Below are 26678 nucleotides of genomic sequence, written 5' to 3'. Positions count from 1 at the left end.
GCCAACAATTACGAGCGTAGTGACGTACTAGACATACTGCGTGGTTTTTCAGCTCCTTCTGCTAATTTTGTGTTACTAGAAGTTTGGTGAGCCTTGATTCGCGCTTTTTGCGTTTTTCATCATGACACAGAAATCCACCCACATCATGTTATTGCCAAAAAATAATAAAAATTTAATTTTTATCATATATAAGTTTATTGATAATAATTTATTTATTTTTACCCGTGGGGGGTGGGGGGCACGCAGTGCGGCGATCAGTGGTGCGGCGTGTCAGTCTGACACACCGCTACACCGATTTTGGTAAAGAGTCTCTTGAGGGAGGCTCTTTACCACGTGATTAGTTGTGTCCAATCACGGCTAATCACAGTTTAAACAGGAAGAGCTGTGTAGTGGCTTTTCCTCACTCGCGTCTGACAAACGCAAGTAGAGGAAAGCCGATCGGCAGCTCTTCTGACAGGTGGGGTCTGCGCTGATTGATTATCAATACAGCCCCCCCACGGATGCCCACACTGGACAACCAGGGATGCCACTACAGATGGACAACCAGTTACGCCACCCATGGCCACCAGGGATGGCATACAGTGCCCAAAATATGCCAATCAGTGCCCACAAATGGTGCCAGTCAGTGCCCATTACTAATGCCTGCCAGATGTCTCCTTATTAGTGATGCCCATCAGTGCCTTCTATCAGTGTCCATCAGTGCCACACATCAGTAACTATCAGTGCCCATTTGTGCCACCCATAAGTACCCATCAGTGCAGCATTTCAGTGCCCATAAGTACCGCCTATGAGTGCCCACCAGTGCCGCCTATCAATGCCCATCAGTGCTGCATACCAGTGCCAACTATCAGTACCCATTATCAGTTCCACCTCATCGGTGCCACCACATTAGTGCCCATCAGTGTCCGTCAGTGAAGGAAAAAACTTACTTATTGCCAACATTTTATAACTGAGGCAAAGACAACTTTTTTTTTTTTTTTTTTCATTTTCAGACTTTTTCTATTTGTTGCGCAAAAAATAAAAACCCCAGCTGTGATCAAATACCGCCAAAAGAAAGCTCTATTTGTGGGAACAAAATGATAAAAAATTTGAGTGCAGTGTAGCATGACTGCAATTGTCATTCAAAGTGTGACAGCGCTGAAAATTGGCCTTGGCAGCAAGGGGGTGTAAGTGTCTGGTATTGAAGTGGTTAAATTAAACAGTGTGTGTTTAGTATCACTTTAAGTGCTAAGAATTTTATAGATTTGTGAACTATACCTGACCTATAAAAAAAAAAATTCAATGGTGTAAAGCAGGAATCTTCAAATATGGCCCTCCAGCTGTTGCGGAACTACAAGTCCCATGATGCATTGTAAAAATCTGACATTCACAGACATGACTAGGCAAGATGGGAATTGTAGTTCCTGAACAACTGGAGGGCCGTAGTCTGAGGACCCCTGGTGTAAAGGATGCTGAACGTTGCAGGGCCTTCATATCAATTCTTGTTGTGCTCCTAGGATCCTAGGCCCAGGGCATCAGTTTCAGCCAAGTCAAGATTGTATTCCACCCCCTCCTGGCACTATGCCCATATCTGTTGTTAAACTGGTAAACCCCAGCAGTAGAGGCTCTGTCATTTTGTAGCTGAATGACAAGGGACGGATTAGCGCCAGGGAGTTGGCTAATGTGTGCAGACATGATGAGATAGATATCAAAACGAAGAATGATAATCGCTCAGTTTATTAATGCATTCAGCAATAGATGTAGACAAAATGGAGTTCTAACTTTCCCTGGAGGACTTCTTTAAAGCAAACCTGTCATGACTACAACCTAGCCTAACGAAGCCTAGGGCATGACTGTAAAGACTATTATTGCACACTACAATGATGCCATCGTTTTATCAGTGTCTCAGTACCAAAATTCCAACAATGGATTTATAAAGCTTCAGCTGTTGATTGATAGTAACCAAAGATGTATTTGTTCTGCATTTGAGCAGATGCAGGCAAACAGGGGAAAATGGCAGTTCCAAATGTCAAACTGACAATTACAAATACATGACAGTGACAATAGTATTTTACCTAGGGCTTAATGACAGTGACAGACTGGGTTGGTAGAATAAACTTGTGGTGGTAGATCATTAGCTAATGTATCACCTTTCTCCCAATGTGCTAAAGCCAATAACATGTGCCAACCACATTTAAGAGCTGGAGAGAGGGCAATGTTTTACCAGGAAGGGTGGGACTTTACACTTTTTGTACCAGTATACATATACAGTTTCACGTTCTGTGGTAAGTAGGGCTTTTTTTCAGTTGGAACACTGAATGTACAGTATGTAAGGGCAAGGGGTGCTGAGGTGTGCTGGAGGGTCAACTAATGCTGGCTGCTGAGGGATCTATTGTTGCTGGGGAGGGGGGATCAGTTGTTGTTGGGAGGGATCTACTGTTGAGGTAGGGTTCTTTTGTTGCTGGCTGCTCGTGGACATATTGATGCTGGCTGCTGGGGGGTTAGTTGTAGATGGGGGGATCTACTGTTAAGGGAGGGGTCTACTGCTGCTGAATGCTTGCAGACATATTGATGCTGGCTGCTGGGAGATGTATTGTTTCTGGCAGGGATCTATTGTTGAGAGAGGGGTCTAATGTTGCTGGCTGATAATGAACATATTGATGCTGGCTGCTGGGTGGGTTTATTGTTGCTGGGGGGTCAGTTGTTGATGGGAGGGATTTAGTGTTGAAGGAGGGGTCTATTGTTACTGGCTGCTCATGGACATATTGATGCTGACTTCTGGGAGATGTATTGTTGCTGGCAGGGGTCTATTGAGAGAGGGGTCTAATGTTGCTGGCTGCTAATGGACATATTGATGCTGGCTGCTGGGTGGGTTTATTGTTGCTAGGGGGTTAGTTGTTGATGGGAGGGATCTACTGTTAAGGGAGGTGTCTGTTTCTGAATGCTTGCAGACATATTGATGCTGGCTGCTGGGAGATGTATTGTTGCTGACAGGGGTCTATTGTTCAGGAAGTGGTCTAATGTTGCTGGCTGCTAATAGACATATCAATGCTGGCTGCTAGGTGGGTTTATTGTTGCTGAGGGGTCAGTTGTCGTTGGGAGGGATTTACTGTTGAGGGAGGGGTCTATTGTTGCTGGCAGCTCGTGGACATATTGATGCTGGCTGCTGGGGTGTTAGTTGTTGTTGGGAGGGATCTAATGCTTGCAGACATATTGATGCTGGCTGCTGGGAGATACTAGGAGGTATTCTTTATTCTCTGAGAAAAAAAGCCCTGGTATTAAGAGATGTATAGTGGTTCCCAAATTAAACAAGTGTCAGGAGTTTGCAGCAGCCCAGTGTAGTGGTTAAAGAATGGGCTGGAATGCCTGGTACTTTTTAATAGAATGAGGCTGAATAGGCCCTTTAATGTAAGTTAAAGTGGAACTCCAGTTAAAGTAGAATAATAGGCAAAACTTTTTTTCTATTTTGGATAGAGTAAGGGAGGATTATAACCCGTCAACCATCTGTTTGCCATTGCAAAGATTTCCCTTCACTTCCTGTCCCACAGCCAAACAGGAAGTAAGAGGAAATACCTGCAAATTTAAGGGAGTTCCGTGGGGACCCCCATTGGACGATTTCCCCTCTATTACTTTTCTGGGGACAATGCAAAATTTGGGATTTTCTTTTACTCTCACTTTAAATGATAATGGTAAGCAGGACAAATAGAGAGAGTGAATATCCCTAATGGGGGCACAGGCAGCATTAAACAAGTGTTCTAATCCATCTCCACTGTATTCAAAACTAATAGAAATGTTTTGTGTTTAGTTATAACTGAATCCCCCCGCCCCATTTTCTGCATCCCCTTCCCCAAACCCTTACTGTGCTTTTTTTTATGCAGGGCCAGGACAAGGGGTGGGCATCAGGGGCGGCTGAATAAAAAGCGATTGCTCCGACAAAAATAGTGCATAAAGTGATAACTGTGCAAAAGTGCTGTTGTGCTCCATTTCCAAACTGATGTCTGTGCATCCACCTAGTGTAAACACTCCGCACTCACCGGATATGATGGACTCCTTTACCATATAGTAAGGTGAGTCTGATGAGCTTCTAGATCTTTATTAAGGGACCTATCCCACTGCGCTATCCTTTGGTGACCCTCACAAATGGAGATTACCTCCAATGATGGCTCCAGAGCTCCAAAGTCAGGTTGTGCAGGTATGCAATGAGTGGAGAGAAAAACTCCTCATGGTGTAAAATCCTTGGGTGATTTATTCAATATAGGCATTTTACATATTAAAAAACTCTTTAAGAATAATTACATAAGAGATAAAAGTACAAAAGTAAGAAAGGACTGAGAGTCACAAGTAAATGTAAGAGTAGTGGTCACTGCTGGAAGCAGCCGAGGGGCGGCTGACCTGGGTACTGTGGAATCATGTGAGGTGGGGGTGCAGTAAGGAGATTGGGGGGGGGGGGTTGAGTTGAGAGGGGGATTTGTGCTACTAAGGATGATTGGGGAGTATTTGTGCTAGGAAGGGAAGTTGGGGGGGGGGGGATTTGTGCTGGGAGGGGGGAATTGGAGTGGGGGGAGAGGTTGTGTACTTGGAGAGGAAATTTGTGGGGGTACAAAATATGTGCTATTTTTGTTAAGGGTGGGGCATTTGCACTGGGGAGGGGGGTTAGGGGATGAGGGTCAACGATTTGTGCCAGGGGGGGGGATTTCAGCAGGGGGGCAGCTTTGTAATGGGAGGATAGGGGGATTTATGCTTGGGGCAAGCATGCAGATTCGTATTATCTTTTTGGGGGGGGGGGGGGGTTTGCTAAGACATAATGCTCATTCATCTTGAGGAGCGCAGTTTGGCATGTTCATCCTGGGCTCTGGATGACCTTGGATGACTGGTTTTTATATATCCCAAAAAATACCATTGGGGAGCTGGTAGTGTAATTGGAGGACAGGGGATTTATGCTTGGGGGTAAGCATGCAGATTCTTATTACATTTTTTGGGGGGGGGGGGGGGGGGGGGGTTGCTGAGACATAATGCTCATTCCTCTTGGAGGGCGCAGTTTGCCATGTTCGTCCTGGGCTCTAGATGACCTTGTCACAGCACTGGTTTTTCTATAACCCCAAAAAATACCACGGAGAGGGGGTAGTGTTGGGCATCTATGACAGGTTACATGCGTGGAGTTCCACTTTAAATAATTTTTATATAGGGAAGGATTAAAACCCCTGTCAAGTTTTCGCTGCTGTCTGCATCCCTATTGGCTAGCTTTACCCTCTGTATTTGAAAATGGTGTTTCTTGCTCTGGTTTAGGATCCCTATGACTTTTGTGAGTCACGCATTTCTGATCACATAGATATAACTTGCCATTACTACAACAACCTCCACTATCAGGGGCACATGTAGAAGTGAAAAGATCTACATCCTGACTAAGGCTGGATTCACACCAACACATTTTTTGTGCTTTTTGTATTTTGCAGATTTGCACTACAGAACATGTTCCATAGGAAACCATGTTATATGGACTGTAGTGCAAATCTGCAAAATGCAAAAAGCACTAAAAATGCATAGGTGTGAATCCAGCCTAAGACAACGGTGTTTGGTTCCTGACAGGCAGTCAGGAAGTGGTTAATGGCGCTCGCACCCAAAGCAATAATCAGTCACATGTTCTATTTGTGGCCTTCTCAGATTTCTATGGTTGACATCCGCTAGCTAATTACCAGCATGTCTTTAATTAGGCAGACCTAGTTTTGGAAGAGCTGACAAGATAGCCCACGCTACAGCAGTACGAGTAAGATTAGATGGGCTGAAAATGTGCAATTACACTAATGTAAGCTGCTGTCCGGATTCAACATTGCCGACATAAACATTGTGTCTGCCTTAGAAAATGTTCACACATTCAACATATTTAAAAAAGATATCACATGGCAAAATGACAGTTAAAGTGGAACTTTAGTCAGAAAATTAAGTCCTGCTAGATCACTGCAGGCTGGCTCGCTTTTGCAGGTAAAACATAAAAAAATAATAACCTATACTGTTTATAATCTAGTAATACACTGTCTCACCCTGCTCTGCACATGCTCAGTTGCCCTCTATTATCAGGTACTGTGTAAAATATATAGAGTCCAATTTGCTACCTTAAACCCTCCAATCTTTACAGCCAAGAAAGCTGCTTCTGTTTGATCTGCAACTGCCATGGTGCTGCACATATGATCAGGTATGACACCAGCCAGTATGACAATACTGGTTGAGGACACAAGCAAATGTGACAGTTAGCAATCCTGACATTCAAAGAATGAAACTGTTTTTATAAACTGTTAAATTGATGGGTTTAGTTCCGCTTTATGATTTACTGCTGCTCAGGGGCTCTGGGTTTTAACCAAATGGCAGCCACCAGCAAAAAAAACATGAGTGATGCTAGAGGCAATTTACAGGCACACTAATTTAGGTAGCATAATTATTAATGTGGAATGTATGTTCCTTGCTAAAGAACATTATTTTTATCAATTTGTTATGGGTAAGTTCCACTTTAAGAGACAAGTTGTGCAATATTAAAGAGGGAAAGGGGCAATATGCATAATGAGTATTTGATTATACCACTGTACATGCCAGATGTCTAAAACTCTCATTACAAAATGTAAACTTCTATATATTCTCCAAGGGGACAAAGTGCAGAACTGTATCACAGAGCCGAGGAGGAGTTTCATAGCACTTCACTCGGCTCCATGCTACAGTTCTGACAGATGGGTAATAAAAGCCTCCTCAAAATCCCTGAATTGAAAAAAAAAAACAATACAGGTGGTTGTGGGCACCCATCAGCGAATGTGGGACACATGTCCTGGGTGCCTGGCGCTAGAACACAGAAGCTGGTGGAGGAAGTAAATGGGAAAGCATCCTCTACTGGCTTCTGTGTGACAAGCTGAAAAGCAAAGGGCTGCAGGACTCATCTTACTAGGCGGAGGATGCTGAGAGGCAGGAAGTGGGAGGTGGCTTGCAAAGTATGTCATCAGTTGCTAGGACGCTGGCAGTCCTAGCAACCAAAGGCTGCATTGAGAAGGGGAGGGGGAAGCAGAACTCGCAGGCAAGCTCTTCTGACAGGATTCCTCACTTGTGAGAGCACACATTGCACCCATTGAGGATACAACTACTGAGTGGAGCCCAGTATGGGAACTTGTTTCAACCCTGGGCTCTGGGACGCCAGCCCAGATCCACGGGACCCCGGGGCTTACTTGAAATCTCGGACATTCCCGTGGACTCTGGGATGGTTGGGAGGTATGTAATTTTTCCACTTTCCTACCAGCACAGTGTAAGCCAGTTCTTCTGATAATGTAGAAGATGTTAAAAGCTCACACTGAAGGCCAATACTGGAAATGACAAGCTCACCTTCAATCAAAATGTATATTTTCAATTAGGATAGTGCATGGAAGAGTAATGCTATGTACACATGATTGGACATTCCGACAACAAAACCATTTTCACGAAGGATGTTGGTTCAAACTTGTGTTACATACACACGGTCACACAAATGTTGTTGGAAAGTCCAAATGTCAAGAACGCGGTGACGTACAACATGTACGAAGTTCATTAGCCAGTGCGGCTCTTCTGCTTGATTCCGAGCATGCGTGGACTTTTGTGCATCGGAATTGTGTACACACGCTCAGAATTTCCGACAACAAGTTCTGTTGTCTGAAAATTTGAGAACCTGCTCTCAAACATTTGTTGGCAGAAATTCCGACAACAAATGTTCTATGGAACACACGGTCGGACTTTCCGACAACACGCTCATATCCAACATTTGTTGTCGGAAAATCCTATCGTGTGTACGGCCCATTACTGTTACCATCAAGATTGGAAGGGATGAAAGTCAATCCAATGGGGACAGGTTTTTTAATACGATGAGAAATGTTTTTATTGTTATCCGCTACTTCCTGTCCCAGTGACAACTATACCCATAATTTCTTGTATATGTGTCACAGGAACAGGAAATAAGGAAAATCTCTCCAATGGGGTGTTTTTTTTAGTTCTCTGTCACAGGCTCCTCCTATTAGCCCAAAAAAATACTTACAGATCACGCAGTTTTCCCCCAACTGGCCCTGCTATACTCCCATAAAGCACTGAAGAAAAATGTCATCACAAAATAAATACACTAGCAGTTTATATTCTGTGACGAGTGTAAATCCATCTAACTTTTGTTCTACAGCACACAGAAAGACGTGTGCCCAGAGTGGGCCGACGAAGAACAATATGGAGAGTGTTATATGACCTCAAAGCTAGTAGACAGCTGTGTAAAGCGAGCAAAGTACTCATACCCTTGTGAGAAGCTAAGATTAGCTGCGAGAGGGGCTGTCCCACAGGGAAATCACAGCCGTGCCTGGTTCACTGATTAATTGATGAGGATAAATTGTTAATGAAAAGTACAAGGGAGCCCCGGTGTTTTGTGATACTGCAGCATACAGGCGGCCATCTCCCTGCAGGCAGCTCCATCTCCTGTGTCCATACTGCAAGCTTCCAACAGGGCCCTCCATGGATGGATTTCATCAGCGACACAGGCAGTCAGATTCTGCTCATCACTTATACATGAGCAACATAAGCAGATTTCTGCTGACACCAGCCAGGGGACAGACAGAAGATAATTTCCTTCCCACTCTTTCCATTCCAGACTGTTTATTGTAATTAAATCAGGATAACCACTCATGGTATGGTTAATGGGAAAAGGTAACCAAGTAGACCACAGTCTACAGAGATCTCCAAACTACTGCCCTCCAGCTGTTGAGGCACTACATGTCCCATGAGGCATTGTAAAACTCTGACATTCAGAGACATGACTAGACATGATGGGAATTGTAGTTCCTGAACAACTAGAGGGCCATAGTTTGGAGACCCCTGGTCTAAAAGGTTATAGCTGCAGCGTGATTCAGGTCTACTCAGGTACAAGCACATATCTCTTGTTTCATTCATTAATCCCACCACTGATACCCAAATATTGTGTCTAAATCTCAACTTTCGCTGACACAGTTGAGTGCTGCTTCATCATCGCCTGAAGATTCCTATTGGAGATTGAGGCTAACAATACCCTTAAAAAAGGGACGGCTTCATAGTTAGCACTTAAGTCTTGCATAAATTCGATGGTTTGACTCTTGGCCAAAACACTATCTACATGGAGTTCACAAGTTCTCCTTGTGTTCCCGTGGTTCTCCAGTTTCCATCCACATCCCAAAGCTATGACAGTAGGTTTCCACCCATACCCCAAGCCATGACGGTAGGTTTCCACCCACACCCCAAAGCCATGACGATAGGTTTGCAACTACACCCCAAATATGCATAAATTCTATGGTTCGACTCTTAGCCAAAACACTATCTACATGGAGTTCACAAGTGCTCCTTGTGTCCCTGTGGTTCTCCAGTTTCCACCCACATCCCAAAGCCATGACGGTAGGTTTCCACCCGCACCCCAAAGCCATGATGGTAGGTTTCCACCCACACCCCAAAGCCATGACGATAGGTTTGCAACTACACCCCAGATATGCATAAATTCTATGGTTTGACTCTTAGCCAAAACACTATCTACATGGAGTTCACAAGTGCTCCTTGTGTCCCTGTGGTTCTCCAGTTTCCACCCGCACCCCAAAGCCATGACGATAGGTTTGCATCTACACCCCAAAGCCATGATGGTAGGTTTCCACCCACACTCTAAAGCCATAACTGTAGGTTTACACCCACAACCCAGGAAAATTTGGCAAGAACATTCTATGGAAAAAGTCTTTCAAGTGCAATAGACATGGTTGCTGCATGATTAATCATTAAAAAAATTGCGATCTCGATTCAACCCGCCCTCATGATCCTAATCAGCCATTTCCACAATTATATGTAAATAGTGCAGAGTCAAGCTATCAAAAAAAAAAGCCAACAAATGTTTATCAACATTCCTCAGCGCTGAGAGATAGAGAAGAGAAGAGATAAAAAGTATATGTTAGTTCTTTTAGAATTTAGATCAAAGGGAAGAACTTCGGTCTGTTGCTTACAAGCTAAAATCTGTATTTTTTTCTAGAAAATTACTTAGAACCCCCAAACATTATATATATATATATTTCTGGCAGAGACCCTAGAGAATAAAATGGTGGTCATTGCAATGTTTTATGTCACATTGTATTTGCACAGCTGTCTTTCAAACGCAATTTTTGGGGAAAAAATATACTTCAATGATTAAAAAAAACAAAATGAAACAGTAAAGTTAGCCCAATTCTTATGTATAACGTGAAAGATGATGTTACGCTGCAAAAATCGTGATCTTTATTCTAAGCCAAAAAATAGTGATTCTCATTTCATCTAGAATCGTGCAGCTGTAGTGCCCAGAGAGTTGGTCCACAGAATTGTCGAGAGTTAGATACAACTGAACAGATATACATATGCATTGCATCAAATAGCTAACCGAAACTTGTAAGATGGAGGAGGAGGTGGGCAATCCCTTGATCTGCATATCCGAATATCTGTGTTTTTTTTAGGTGGTACAGGCAGTTTGGGGTGTCTACATTGCATTGAATTTGTGTCTCTCAGATTTTACAGTTAGGAAAAGGAACCCACAAAGCACTGATCACAGTTGCAATGCTCTACAGGCTTCAATGCATAAAATAAATGTGTGTATTTTTTTTTGAGCAATGTGGTTGTGTTTATTTTATTTTTATCTAAACGGAGACTGTGCCTCTAATATTAGAATTACATTGCTCAGATAATGTACAGTAAGCTGATCATATTTAGGTAAAAATATCTAACAAAAAGAGTAAGCCAGAACACTAGTCTGTGAAATGAGGAACAATAATCATTTATCATGGTTTAGAAACAGGCTGGCATTCAGCAAGTGTTCAGTGAGCAGGAGACGTAGATGTGAAGAAGCTCATGTCTCCCCGCAGCACATCGCACTGGTAACCACTTCCTGAAACCTCCAGTCTTCATATGACACTAATCCAACCTGCAAGACACTGTCCCTCTTCACTACTCAACAGACGTCTTTGCAGCGACATGAGGCATAGCGGCAGCTGCAGAGGGGATGGAAGCTCCAGCCTCAGGGAATATGCACTATATATAGCAATAAACACATATACAACGCTATCATTATACCTTGTACTCAGACATTAAAGCCTAACTCCAGACAAACCGTTAAAACCTCCAGATTTAATATATAATGGTTTACGGCAGGGATGTCCAAACTTTTTTCAAAGAGGGCCAGATTTGATGAACTGAACATGCGAGAGGGCCGACCATTTTGCCTGACATTCTTTGAACCATTAAAATTCGGTCTAAGCGTGTCCATCCGAGCACTAATACACGGCCCAACAAGAATTCTCTTGCCTTTGTGGCTGTGTGTGGTGAATAGATGAACTCAAGTGTATTATTTGGATACACCATATTTATTGACGTATAACACGCACCTTCACTTTAAGAGGGAAGCTTCAGGAAAAAAAAACTTAAAATTTTAAATAAAGAACTGTGAAGCAAAACAAGGGTCAGTGTCTATCTGCAGACCCACAATTGCTAGGAATGCAGCGCTCACCATTGATAGGAATGCAGCGCCCACCATTGCCAGGGATGCACCCACCATTTCCAGGGAATTCACCAACGATTGCCAGGGAATTCACCCACCATTGCCAGGAAATTCACCCACCATTGCCAGGGAATTCACTCACCATTTCCGGGAATTCACTCACCATTGCCGGGAATGCAGCCACCATTACCAGGGATTCACTCACCATTGCCGGGAATGCAGCCACCATTGCCAGGAATTTCACCCACCATTGCCAGGAATTTCACCCACCATTGCCAGGAATGCACCCACCATTGCCAGGGATTCACCCGCCAATGCCAGGAAGTCACTCACCATTGCCGGGAATGCTGCCACCATTGCCGGGAATGCTGCCACCATTGCCGGAAATGCAGCCACCATTGACAGGAATGCAGCCACCATTGCCAGGAATGCAGCCACCATTGCCAGGAATTTCACCCACCATTGCCAGGAATTTCACCCACCATTGCCAGGAATGCAGCCACCATTGCTAGGAATTCACTCACCATTGCTAGGAATGCAGCGCCCACCATTGCCAGGGATGCACCCACTATTGCCAGGGAATTCACCCACCATTGCCAGGGAATGCACCCACCATTACCGGGAATGCAGCCACCATTGCCAGGGATTCACCCACCATTGCCGGGAATGCAGCCACCATTGCCGGGAATGCAGCCACCATTGCCAGGAATGCAGCCACAATTGCCGGGAATGCAGCCACCATTGCCGGGAATGCAGCCACCATTGCCGGAAATGCAGCCACCATTGCCGGGAATGCAGCCACCATTGCCAGGGATTCATCCGCCATTGCCAGGAATTCACTCACCATTGCTGGGAATGCAGCCACCATTGCCAGGAATGCACTCACCATTGCCGGGAATGCTGCCACCATTGCCAGGAATGCAGCCACCATTGCCAGGTATTTTACCCACCATTGCCAGGAATTTCACCCACCATTGCCAGGAATTTCATCCACCATTGCCAGGAATGCTGCCACCATTGCCGGGAATGCAGCCACCATTGCCGAAAATGCAGCCACCATTGCCGAAAATGCAGCCACCATTGCCGAAAATGCAGCCACCATTGCTGGGAATGCTGCCACCATTGCCAGGAATGCAGCCACCATTGCCAGGAATGCAGCCACCATTGCCAGGTATTTCACCCACCATTGCCGGGAATGCTGCCACCATTGCCAGGGATTCACCCGCCATTGCTTCACCATTGCTGGGAATGCAGCCACCATTGCCAGGAATGCAGGCACCATTGCCAGGAATGCACCCACCATTGCCAGGAATGCACCCACCAATGCCAGAAATTCACTCACCATTGCCGGGAATGCTGCCACCATTTCCGGGAATGCTGCCACCATTGCCAGGAATGCAGCCACCATTGCCAGGAATTTCACCCACCATTGCCAGGAATGCAGCCACCATTGCTAGGAATTCACTCACCATTGCCAGGAATGCAGCTACCATTACCATCAGTGCAGCCATGGAGGGCAGGACGAGCGCCAAACACATCTTACAGGAGAATCTCCTGTTTACACAATGGCCTCTTTAAGAGAAAGTCCCGCCTCCTTTGATGGACAGTACAGTCATCCAATGGCAGAGACGGGACTTCCTATTACAGCTGCCGTGTAAACAGGAAATTCTCCTCCTGTGTGCACAGCACTCGTCCCGTCTCCTCCCTCCGAGGCAGCCAGACTATATATCTTTTGTGGCCCCGGCGCTGGGAGATCGCCGGGGGCCACAAAAGATATATGTGTTTAAACAACCAGGCGGGCCGTTCAAAACCAGACCGCGGGCCAATCGCGGCCCGCGGTCTGGTTTTGAACGGCCCGCCTGGCCGGACTTTGGACATGCCTGGTTTATGGTTTTCCTACTTTGAGATTTTGTACAAACAGGTCAGGCAGGCAACACACTTATTTTCTAGGTAGGGAAGACCCTCGCCATGCCAACATCCAATATATTTATATATATATATATATATATATATATATATATATATATATATATATATATAAAAGGATTGACCAAGTCAAAAAATTGCCAGACTTTGTGGGCACACAATGAGAGGGAGAATTAATAAAAAAAAGTATAAATTTTATTACAGCATCATTAAAACAAATAACCAACATATAAACAACACCCTGTGTGGACACAGTTACCAGTTACCCAAAGATGCAGTTACAGAAAGCTGGATCTAAGGTACAGAGATTGATATCATAATGTATCAAAAATAGAAGAAACATTTCTAATCCAGTAATGCCTCCAAAAATCTGCTTGTCTACACGTTTCAACTAGATTTTAGCTTCCTCAGGACAAAGATTGGGTAGGTGCTGGTAAACTTGTGGCTCAAGGTACACAAGCACACCAAAGTCCGATGGATTTGAACGTGATGACGTACGACTGGACTAGAATAAGGAAGTTCATAGCCAGTAGCCAATAGCTGCCCTAGCGTTGGTTTTCGTCCGTCAGTCTAGCATACAGACAAACTGATTTTTCGACCGGACTCAAGTCTATCGGAAAGATTTTAATGTTTTATTTCTAGGTTCGTCTGACTTTTGGGGAAAAGAAGTCTGCTGGAGCACGGACACAATCGTAATATCCGACGGATTCATTCCTAGTCCGTCGAAAAGTACGGTCTTGTGTACACAGCATAAGTGTTCTCAGTGGGGCACCATGGAAGGTTGGGTAGCACTGGGGGGGTGGCTGGAGGCTGTGGGGTTGAGGGTTCTCAGGGGGCCCCAGGGACACCATGGAAGGTTGGGTAGCACTAAAGGAGGGGGGTGGAGGCTCTACAGCAAGCTAGAAGCACTGTGGGTCTGAGGGTTCTCAGGGGTCCCAGGCACATCATGGAAGGTTGGGTAGCACTAAAGGGGGTGGGAGGCTGGAGGCTCTACAGCAAGCTAGAAGCACTGTGGGCTGAGGGTTCTTAGGGGGCCTAGGGGAACAGTGGACCACCATGGAAGATTGGATGGCACTATGGCTGGGACTTGAGGCTCTGCAGTAATCTTGGAGCACTGTTTGGCTGAGGGTTCTCAGAGGGTCTAGGGGCACTGGGAGGGGTTGAAGGGCACAATGGACCACCATGGAAGGTTGGGTGGCATTATGGGAGCTGGGAGGTGCTGTAGGAGTTTAGGGGATCTGCAAGTGACTGGAATCGTGGGAGGAGGGAGTCTGTAGCCCAGGGGTTGAGAGCCACTGCTATAGAGCACTGGCTGGATGATAAAAAGGAAATACTGAGCAGGTAGGGCCTTTTCCCTGTATATCTCTCAAGGTTTCATTAAAATTTGAGCTGGAGTGTGTCTTTATGAGTCAGAGGGAACAACAAAACTGTGTCCTTTTACAGAACTCTTAATGAGTGACAGTATCACGCGGAAATACCCAATATCAATGTGATTATGTGATTTCATCCAGAAACAATTGGGTGTTATACGTCCATCTGAAGAGTCTCTTCTTCTGAATGAAAAGCTTATATAACTTGAGGGCATGTCACACGCTCCATCCCCAGACTGAACCGGCCGCTGTTCACCAGCAGCACACAAGCACAGACGCCTATCACAGGCCGTGCTCTGCAGGCAGGAGCTGCCACCACAATTATTGTGATAACCTCCTGCTAAATGCTTCAGCAAAACCATGTCAGGGCTCATTCAAATGAGACTGTCTTTCCTCAGCATGCAGAAGCATGTCTGAAGAAGAAAAGATGTGTTTTTAATCAATTTTAATGAGTTGTAATTGTGCCAAGTGTATTTATGTGTTTATAGCTTATAAACAAACTGGTATGCAAGTAAAGGCATTAAGGGCTGATTCACACCAGAAGCCACGCTGATTGCACCGCAAGGCAAAAATGTTTTCCCTTTAGTTCAACTTTAAATTAAATCTGTGATGAAAGAAACATTCTGGCTTCCACTTCTGACCTCTCCTTCTGAAATTGCTAGTTGACTGGCTGTCATGCTAGCCCATGATTTCTAGCCCAGGACAAATAAGCAGATAAGGATATTGGACTTCTCTTAAGCACACGTGGACTTTTGTACAAAGGGCGTCGGCCGTGAACTTGTATTGCATACACACGGCTGGACTTTTTCAGCCAACTTTCACCAAATCACGTGGTTTTTCTGCTCTTTACCGCCACCCTTTGGTCAACTTCTGTATTGGTGTCTGATCTTTTGCATTGGTTCTGAGCATGCGTGTTTGTACTTTGTACAAAAGTCCTATGGTTTTCTGTACACACGATAGGCCTTTGCTCCATCGGACTTTTGTTGCTGGAAAGTTGGTCCATTCACACACCAAACAAAAGTCAGATGAAAACCGAAAAAGTTTGTCTGATGGAGCGTACACACGGCCGGATGTTGCCTTAAAACAGCCAATTTGCATGTTTGTTGTCAAAAAGACCGATTGTGTGTATGGACCTTTAGGCACTTGTTCCAAGTCAATAACTCAGAAAATACTGAAGGCAGTCAGCCCAACAGCCAGGAAGCTAGCATTTTTAGAAGCAGGCCAGCACTGGCAACTCCTGTATTTCTCCCAATGTCAGGCTCACTTCATATGAAACAATTAGAGCCAGTTCACACCAGAACACAGTGTGGAAAACCTGCATATCATGCAAATTTATCACACCGCATTCAAAACGCACTGCAGTTGCGATCTGCAGCTGGTGTCAATGTTAAGGTAATGACACCCCCAAACGCAGGTCACAAATGCAGTGCATGTGGTAGCGGATCACGTGTTACAGAAATACCATCTGGTTGCTCTGCAGTTTATATAGTAGTGCATAGTGAAAATAATTGGGGCTTGAATCGCACCGCACTGAACCACGTGAATTGCCCAGGAACGCAGAGCGCTGAACTGTGCGATTCCTGGAGTGAAGTGGTACTTAGTTCACAAATGAACAGATGTACCAGGTACACCGAAGGTAAATGCATTATAAGTAGACACATGAAGTCATTATCTCTGTGCACACTATGCGTTCTGAGCACTGATACTGATGTGAGAACTTAATTAAAGGTACATGTTGTAGAGCTGTCACCCTTAGCCTAGATTCATTACCTAGCAAGTCGTTAACCTGCAGAACAGGAGGTCAGATTTCAGACTACCTGGCTGCATGCTTATTCCAGGTCAAAGGTTCTTCAAGAGCATTTAGGCTATGTTGGGGTAACTACAGAGTGTTACTGGGTACTTTTCAGCATGGAAAGATGTGAATATTACTGAACACTAAGATATTCCAATGTGATTTTAGATACATACTATATACTGGAAAAGTATATGTTACTATCAGCTCCTGTGTCTTGCGCTGTATAAGCCCTTCTCTAAGGCGGGCCATAGATGGTGTGATTTTCTTTCCTGCAACCACGGGTTACAGCAAAGAAAATTGCTTGGGTCAGTATTGAAGGGGCCCCTAACAGAGCTATTGGATTCTCCTAGGAGCCATACCTGCTGCTGGCAATAATCACTTGCCAAAAATCGTCATGCTGGTTGTACCCAAGTCAATTGGTGGATTAATTCAGGCAATCCACACATGGTACGAACCTCCGCAGGTCCCTGCTGATTCAGCCGAGATTCAAGCCATCTATGGCTGGCTTCAGTATGCCCCATACCTAGAAACTACAAGTTGATATCAGACACTGCAAGTTGATATCAGACATACACAATTTATAGGACAATTTCGCCCAAAAGTGGCATTTCAGTTACAAGTTGAGTCTAGGAGACTAATGCCGTGTACACACGACCGGTTTTCCCGTCGAAATAAACTCCGAAGGTTTTTCCGCCGGAATTCCGCTGAAACTGTCTTGCGTACATAGGATCACACCAAAGTCCGACCGCTAAGAACGCGGTGACGTACAGCACGTACGACGGGACTAGACAAAGGAAGTTGAATAGCCAGTAGCCAATAGCTTCCATCTCGTACTTGCTTCAGAGCATGCATCGTTTTTGGTCCATCAGAACAGCATACAGAAGAGCGGTTTCCTGATAGGAATTGGTTCCGTCAGAAAAATTTTGAACGTGTTCTATTTCTAGGTCCATCAGAATTTTCGAAAAAAAAAAAGTCCAATGAGGAATATACGATGAAAAGCTTCCGTCTGACTTTTTCTGTCGGACATTCCGCTCGTGTGTACGCAGCATAAGTCATCCACGTGCTCCTTAGTCTTGAGGGAACTCCACAATTTTCAGCCCTATTTGGACATTTCCACTTCTCTTGTTGTGCTTTGCATTTTCTACATGACATTAAACCCAAACATGGAGATTGTGGACCCCCTTGTAATGACAACTGTGCACTACAGGGACACAAATACACAGATCTAAGCAGCACAGTCAAGGCAAAGACAATAGCATCTCTCTCTATCCAAAATCAAAAGTAGTTTTGAACCCGTCAGGTTTTTACTCCCTGTTTGGAAGAATGACCCTCTCTATTTGTCCTGGTGACTATTGTCAATTGATAAAAAATCTAAAATGTTACAGCTGACAAGTGAACAGGAATAAAGGGAAATTAAAGTTTATAGATCCGTTTTGGGTGGACTGACCTATGAAGGAAAAAGTCATGTCTATTAAACATCTCACTTACTTTTTCCACATCTGCTTTTGTCACGTTGATGTCAGCATCCATCTTTTCAAAATGTTGCTGCGCCCGATCAGCTTCCTTACAATCCCTCTCAAATCTTCTTTTACTCTTTAAACGAAAAGGAAAAAAAAAAGTTAGACCTAACTGAATGCAGAAAACATGACAACACTTTATTTTTTCTATTCTACAAAGAAAAAGTGCAAGAAAACAATACATCCTAAGGCTGGCCATACAAGGTTCAAATTGGCAAGAACTGGCCGAGATTCAAACCGTTAATGGGCAGGCTGAAGGTACAAAGTTGATCGCTCAATCAACTTGGGTAAAACCAGCTTGCCGGATTCCCTTGCGATTACCACTAGTGGCTGCTATAGCCAGTAGTGATAATCAATGTGTTCTCCCAGTTTTGATGGCTTCCCCCGCCTGCTCCTGCTGGGAGCAGACTACTGCTCAGCAGGAGGAATTCCCCTGTCAGCACTATCTGTGATTTATTTCCTGCAACCCATGGTACCGGTGGAACAGATTGCGAACGTGTGACGGAAGGTGATGAAAACGTAAGCAAAGATAAATGCGATTCTAGGAACAGGCTGCTGCAAGGGTGCATGACCAGTGGCGGCACGTGGATGATTTAGTTAAAGCCAAACTTAACTCCCAAAACCGAGTTAGGCCAACCATACACAGTTTGAATCTCGGCCGGTTCAGCAGGAACTAGGTGAGATTTGAACCATTAATGGGCAGACTAAATGTACCAAGTTGGTACAACCTGCCAGATTCTCTTGCAATTACCACTAGGACAGCTATAGCCGCTAGCGATAATCACCGTCTTCTCCCGGCGGGGGCTTCCCCCACCGGGAGCAGATGATTGCTCGACAGGAGGGATTCCCCTGTCTGTACTGTCTGTGTAGATGGGGGAATCGTGTGAATTTGCAACCTCGGGTTGCAGGAAAGAAATTGGCAATGTATGCCTTAGTATAGGGAGATTTTGTGGGGATCGATTTGTGTAGTGGATACAATCAGTATAAATGGGCTATAAAACTTGTATGCCAGACCCCTTCCACCAGTGGAAGATATATACACAACGTTACACAGCGTAAAAGAGTTGGGAGTGGTCTCATAGGCTCAGTAGTGTTTGGGAGCCATAAAGACCCCCTGCTTATTCCAATTTGATGGTTAACATGGTGGTAGAATGGGTGACCAAATAATAAGTTGGTAAAAATAAAAAGGGAGGAGGGGAGGGAGTAGGTCTGGAAAAGGCGGAGGGGGAGCTGACACTCTCTTAACTAATGGGTCCCACTGAACTACCCACATCAGAACTATAGTAAAAGTAACCCAATAGCACAGGGGTGGTTGCCAATTTGTTATTTAAAGTGAATGCTCCATGGCTGTCATCTTCATGACTCATTCACTACTTGGGGGACCATTGGCCTGGAAGTTGGGATGCCTAATGCCTGTCAATGGTCAGTGAGCCACTAGTGGAAAATAAAGGATAAATATGGCACATGCTTGCAAAAGATAATCAGCAGTGGCAGCTCCCATAATTCTATCCTGATAAATTCCCTGTAGCAGCCAATTAACATCTAGGCTCGATTTTTATTATACAGTGGATATAAAAAGTCTACACACCCCTGTTAAAATGTCAGGTTTCCGTTAATTGAACAACAAACTGAAATCTTTTAAGGGGGGCAGTAAGAATAAAAAACTAAAATAAAGTGGTTGAATAAGTGTGCACCTCCTATTATAACTGGGGATGTAGCTGTGTTCAGATTTAAGCAATCACATTCAAGTGCATGTCAAATAGGAGTCAGTACACACCTGCCATCATTTAAAGTGCCTCTGATTAACCACAAATAAAGTTCAGCTGTTCTAGTAGGTCTTTCCTGACATTATCTTAGTTGCATCCTACAGCAAAAGTCATGGTTCTCTGAGAGCTTTGAAAGCATCAGAGGGCTCTCATAGTTAAAAGGTATCAGTCAGAAGAAGGGTACAAAAGAATATCCAAGGCATTGGATATACTATGGATCACCAATAAGACAGTCATCATCAAGTGGAGAAAATATGGTACAACAGTGACATTACCAATAACTGGACATCTCTCCAAAACTGATGAAAAGATGAAAAGAAAACTAGTCAGGAAGGCTACCAAGAGGCCTACAGCATTAAAGGAGCTGCAGGAATATCTGGCAAGTACTGGCTGTGTGGCACATGTGACAACAATCTCCTGTATTCTTCATATGTCTTTGCTATGGGGTACAGTGGCAAGACTAAAGCCTTTTCTTATAAAGAAAAACATCTACATTTTGCAAAAAACACATCTGAAGTCTCCCAAAAGCATGTGGGAAATGTGTTATGGTTTGGCCATAATTCCAAAAGATATGTTTGGCACAAAAACAACACGGCAAATTACCCAAAGAACACTATACCCACAGTGACCCCTGCTCTACAGTGCTGTATCTGCTTTCATAGCCCGGGAGTTGGGGACCCCTGCTCTACAGTGCTGTATCTGCTTTTCAACAGTATTAAGTAAAAGATTTGGATAATCATGAAATGTTTTATTCCTGTACTGCTGCCAGTGTAGCACCTGAATGGCAGCTTGTCCATTATACTGTAGTCGTAACCAAAAGCTCTATTCCAACGAGTGTCCCAGTTTTGACAAGAGTAAACACTTCCCAATTTGTAGGCCAATGTAGAGCATGGCTGTGGATTCCCACTTGAGAACTGCTGCCAAAATGAGCCACGTATAGAAAAAGAAAAGGCAGCTCCAACAGTGCGGGATCACTTACAGCTGCTCATCTTTTGTTGCCCTTGGTTATAGTGCATGAAATATGAAATTGCTTCAGCTGGAGAAGACAAATGCTTCCGAAAATTGGTGATAGGTGTCCAGAAATGCAACTATTTTAGGTTGCATTCTATTAGTATAATTTATTTTTATACTTAAACAAAATCTAGCCAGAGATTTAATTTGCATGATTTCATTTTTATGGTGGGGGGTGTTCTGGTTTATGAAATCACCGAGCGACTGTAACACAAACAGACACAAACAGAGGCTTCGAGAAAAAGACCGTATCTACTAGTCAGTGCCGGAAATGGCTTCTGGAGGAAGTGCTGTCACCAAAATAGTACAAACAATTCTGCACTCGCTCTCTGCAGACTGTCAGACAAGCGGTCAGATCAGGTCTGTTACTGAGAGTCTAGCTTCGTTTATCTTACCCGGCATAACACCCGTCTACCTGCAGAGCGCTCAATACACAAATATGGCAGATGTATATTAGCTGATAGAGAGACCACAACTGGCTTCCTCAACCCTATTCACCATATGTCCAGAACAGGCCATGTTTTCTGCATTTCCTTAATGCATTTAACTTAATCTGCCTTATTGGGTTACAGCATGGTGATTCTCAGCCAGATCTCTCACGGGGAATGACAGGATGCAAGTAATCAGCTGTCCCTGCAAAAAGACATCCAAGACTCGGAAGTGCCTGCTATCACCCTTTATTCAAAGCCAAACGCCAAACTAATAAAAAAAAAAATTGTGATGCAACGAAATTTCGGCCGCAGAAACTGATCAGCCGATAAAATACTGTTTTCAGCAATGTGCCGAAAGCGATTTTAACCCCAAATTTGTCACAATTTTACCGTGCTTTGCTTAGGGTGTGTTTTTCTAGGTCATGTGGGTCAAAAAACGCATCAAAAACACAACACTGTGCATTTTTGCTATGTTCTTGCTGCATTTTCAATGCATTTCAATAAGGATGTGCTGACCAAATATACACCAAAAATGCCGGTGACGTCAGACATCAATGTCACCGGACTCCTTCCCCTTCCCCAAGTTCCTTCGTCTGCTAATGAAGGGAAGGGGGGAGGAGTCCGGTGATGTTGAAGTTCTGATTGAACGTAACGTACGTCTGAGGAGCTATGTATGACGTCACCCGCTACTGCCCTATGGAACTAATGCGATTGTCGGCTTTACATGCAGTGTTTTTATCATCTTTATGTGAGTAGTTTGTGTTTGAACACAAAAATGAAATCTTATACTTAAAGTGGAGGGCCACCCTGAAAACAAAATAAAATATAAAAAATTACAAAAAAATATATATAAAAAAAAATGAAAACATTTTTTTTTTTTTTACTTACCAGAAATGCCTGTTGCTAGGCACTTTCTCCTAATCTTCCTCTTCCTCCTCCGTGGAGATCTTCTGTCTTCTGTCTTCGTCGCGGCGTCTTCTGGGTAATGGGTCGCGCTGTGTTCTGGGAACTGTGTGTTCCATAACACAGCGCGTCCCATTCAGAAAGCGCTGCGGGACTCGCGCATGCGCAGTAGCTGCGGGACTCGCACATGCGCAGTAGGAAACGGGCAGTAAAGCCATAAGACTCCACTGCCTGTTTCCCTTACAAGGAATGGCGGCGCCGGGACCCGAGAGCCAAGGGACGGGTCGGCCTCGGGCAGCCGACATCGCGGGCGCCCTGGACAGGTGAGTGTGTTGATTAAGTCAGCAGCTGCAGTGTTTGCAGCTGCTGACTTTTTTTTTTTTTTTTTTTTCGTATAACCGGCCCTCCTCTTTAAGCGGTGAGCACTTAGATCTTTTCTTTCTACCCATGACCTGGCGTCCTTGCTGAGATCTAAGGAGACGTGAGAGAAGTTTATGCTGACCAAATATACACCAAAAATGCAGCAAGCAGGATTTTTAACCCTGCTTCAAAAGGTGCCGATAATGGGCGACAATAAATTCATATTAATTTAAAGTGATTGTAAGGCTACTTTTACACTGGGGCGGTGATGGCATTAGCTGTAAAGCGCCGCTTGTTCCATCTGCGCTTTACCGCTGTTATAATGGCGTTTTGGTGCCGCTTTTTGTGCGGTAGCAGGATGCTTTAAAAAGGGGTTAAAAGCGCCCATGATGTTCTGCTTCCGAATTGATTTTCGGACGTTTTGGAAGCAAAAAAACTAGCAGTGATTAAATACCACTAAAAGAAAGCTCTATTTGTGGGGAACAAAATTATAAAAATGTCATATGGGTACAGTGTTGCATGACTGCGCAATTTTCATTCAAAGTGTACCAGTGCTGAAAGCTGGCCTGGGCAGGAAGGGGGTGAAAGTGCCCTATAGGCAAAATACATGTTTTTAGCTGGCTCCTAGGTTCGAAGCTAATTTTGTCAAGCCCTGGCCTGGAGGACCAGCAATTATAGCAGTCATTAGAGCCTCCCCGCCCTCAGGGCGATTCATGTGACCCCGGGCCCCAGCGCTGACCTCTCCTCCCTTTCTTACCGATTCAAGCTGTTTCCAGCAGGTCTCAATGTGCTGCTGTGCCTTGCGACCTTCATGGAAGTTCTGCGGGAGGAAAAGAGAGACAATTGTTACAGCAAACTACAAAAAAAACATAGGAAATGTAATAAGAATAACATACATTTTGCACATATAACAAGTGTTTATAAAACATCAGAGATCATAGAAGGAAGCTCATTGTTGTGATGATATATATATAGCAGATCATACACAATCTCTGCCATGGTATAGGCCAGTGATGGTAAACCTTGGCACCCCAGATGTTTTGGAACTACATTTCCCATGATGCTCACCTACACTGCAGAGTTCATGAGCATCATGAGAAATGTAGTTCCAAAACATCTGGGGTGCCAAGTTTCACCATCACTGAATAAAAGATGACCCCCGGACTGGCACTACAATGGTGCATGCTATAGGAATCCATCCTACAAAGACAAAAAAGATGGCTGCCCCCTGTGAATATTATTACACTTGATTATTGAGTACATTCTGATAAAGTACATGGAGCCCCTAGCTGAGTGACATTAGGGCTCATGCACACTATTTATGCTGCGTCTTGCCCTCTTCCCTTCTTCTACACCAAGAGAGATGAGGGCCCTGATCCAGTATTTATATATATAATAGGATCACCCTAAGTGAAAGCTCAGGGGCACATATAGCGATGGCACTTCAGTGCCTCTGTAACATATTTAGGGGACCCGCTTCTAGCTCCCCTTTATTTTCTCCTAGTTTTCTCCTTTCATTATGAAGCTGTATTTCACATTGCTTCACATCCTTATTTCTGTTCTTCTATCTTCTGCTTTGTTCCTTTTTATACAGGGGGAGGGAGGATGGGTAAATATCTGTTTCTAATGTGTCCCGGCCAAAATAAACCTGTCTTTAAAGTGTAACTTAAGACTTTTTTTTTTCTAGTGTGAGGGGAAGGGGGGTTTAGAATCTTCATCAAGTTTGTATTACTGTGTCCCAGTTTTCCTCACTTCCTGTTATGTCACGTGGACAGGAAGTGAAGGAAAGTCTCTCCAACTTACAGCCAACAGAAGAAATCTGCTACAGAGTACTTAGAATGATTCACATCAGTCAGTCACCCTAAAGGGGCTCACAACCCCCTTTTATAATCTGCTGAATTGTGAAAGAAAATTCGGGCACCTGGAGGAAACTAACATGATCAGTAGGAGAACATGTGAACTCCATGTGGACCGTGTCCTAGCTGGGATTTAAACCAGAAAACTGTCCACCTAGCAGCCATGATACCCAGAACTTAAAATGCCATCCAAAAAATGTTTTTCCTTTTTAAATTGAATCTGAAGAGGTACTTCTTATAAGAGGCTGGGTGCCACAGACCTGGTCCTCACATTATGAAAAAAGCAAACTGTGCAAAGCAAGTTAAAGTTCTGCCATTATCCCATCAGTTCTTTTGCATGAAAATATGTTGAGAAACATCATGCTAATAGGGAGAGAATGCAGGGTGAGCGGAGGGGTAACCTCATCAGTCTCCCGCTGCTCTTTCGCAATCTAATCTTTACGTTAGAGGTAAATAATTTAAAGCTGGCCATAGACGGATCAAAATTCAGTCAATTGAACGGGAATCGGACACATTTCGATCCATCTATTGGCAGGCTACAGGATAACCAGCCTGTCATTTATTTTTTTGTTTGATCACTGCCAGTGGCTATAGCTGCCAGAAGTGATCATTGTATTCTGACAACTGGGAAACCTCCTGCTGTCAGAATACAATAGTGCAGTGAGAGGGGTTCCCCCATAAACCGGTTCCCATCCAGCCTATGGGCAAAAGACAGGGGCGCTGGCCTCCTGTCGATCTGGATGGACGTCTTATGACGTCCTCCCGGATCGCGTCGTGATCTGTTACTGGCTGCATCCATCGGACACCATGTGACCGCTGTAACCTATCGCAGCAAGTCACATGACAGTTGTAAAAAATGAATGGCTTCCTTTCAAGTCATCTTTTGTGTACAAGGGACAACAAGCACAACAAAACAAACTGAATGAATCGATTTCATTCAGTAAAATGCTTGCAAAGATATTGTGTAAAATACTGATCACTACAGCATTACTATGGGAAAATTATTTTGCTCTGGTCAAAGCATGTTAAAAAAAAAATGTAAAACATATAATAAAAAATAAATGGAAAAATAAAATTATTAGTTATTTTTTTGTACTTTTGTCACCAGTCAGTGTCCCTGATCAATACCAGTTATATGATAATGCTTTACTGCACTGGTGACGGTATGCAAAAATCTTTTTTTTTTTATTTCTTCATTTTCCAAACTTGCCATGCCTCTTACTCTATACCTTGGACTGTCTTCTTTCCCAAAAGGGGTCATTTGGGGGATATTTGTACTGTCCTGACATTTTTGGACCTCACATATACCATAGTTTGTGGACTCTATAACTTTCCTACAGACTAAATATTAATACACTGATTTGGGTTATTTTCACTAAAGAAATGTGGCAGAATACATGTTGGCCTGAATTTATGAAGAAAGGTTATTTATTTGCAAAATCTTATAACAGAAACAAAGAAAAGCATGTTTTCTTTTCCAAAATGTTCGGTCTTTTTTCATTTATTTTGAAAAAAAAAAAAAACAGTGGTGATTAACCTCTTGCTGTCTGCGCTATAGCCAAATGACGGCCACAGCGCGGACCTGAATTTCCGGGAGGCCATCATATGATGGCCTCCCGTTTGCATGTGCCCCTTACCCCAATGACAGCTGATCACATGATGTAAACAAAAGCTTGGTAATCGGTTTTTTTCTCTTCACGCTGATAGCTTATCTGCAAGGGACCTTGGTCCCTAAGAGGAGGAGGCAATTCTGCCTCATCTGTGTCCACCAGTAACCCCTGCCAGTGCCATCTGCCATTGACACCTGCCAGTGCCCACCAGTGCCACCTATCAATGCCCATGAGTGTCACCTATCAATGCCCACAAGTGCCACCTAGCAGTGCTGCTTATCAGTGTAACCGATCAGTGCCCATTATTGCTACCCATCAGTGACCATCACTGCCACCCATCAGTGCCCATCATTGCCACCTATCAGTGCCCATCAGTGACACCTCATCAGCATACATCAATGAAGGAGAAAAATTACCTGTTTGCAAAATTTTATAACAAAAAATAAAAAACGCAGAGGTGATCAAATACCACCAAAAGAAAGCTCTATTTGTGGGGAAAAAAAATCATAAAACTTTAATTTGGGTACAGTGTTGTATGACCGCGCAACTGTCATTCAAAGTGCATCAACGCTGAAAGCTGAAAATTGGCCTGGACAGGAGGGGGGGGGGGGATGGGGGGGTTTAAGTGCCCAGTATGCAAGT

General features: G+C 44.1%; 1 protein-coding gene across 15 annotated transcripts in view; it reads right to left on the bottom strand.

Annotated features, from left to right (window-relative positions):
- Positions 1 to 26678, bottom strand: part of FNBP1 (formin binding protein 1) — a 337048-nt gene that overhangs the window by 118091 nt on the left and 192279 nt on the right. For all 15 annotated transcript variants that reach the window (XM_077478333.1, XM_077478293.1, XM_077478325.1 and 12 more), the window contains exons 5-6: positions 23328 to 23390; positions 18071 to 18175 (exon numbers count right to left, since the gene is read on the bottom strand). In XM_077478333.1, coding sequence (XP_077334459.1) covers positions 18071 to 18175; positions 23328 to 23390 — 168 coding nt within the window. The remainder of the gene's footprint in view (positions 1 to 18070; positions 18176 to 23327; positions 23391 to 26678) is intronic.

Source organism: Lithobates pipiens, unplaced genomic scaffold, assembly GCF_037356315.1.
Source record: "Lithobates pipiens isolate NorthernLeopardFrog02 unplaced genomic scaffold, aLitPip1_a1.2 Scaffold_1, whole genome shotgun sequence".
Lineage (NCBI taxonomy): Eukaryota > Metazoa > Chordata > Amphibia > Anura > Ranidae > Lithobates > Lithobates pipiens.
Note: the sequence above shows the minus strand (reverse complement) of the source record. Positions and strands in the feature narration are given on the sequence as shown.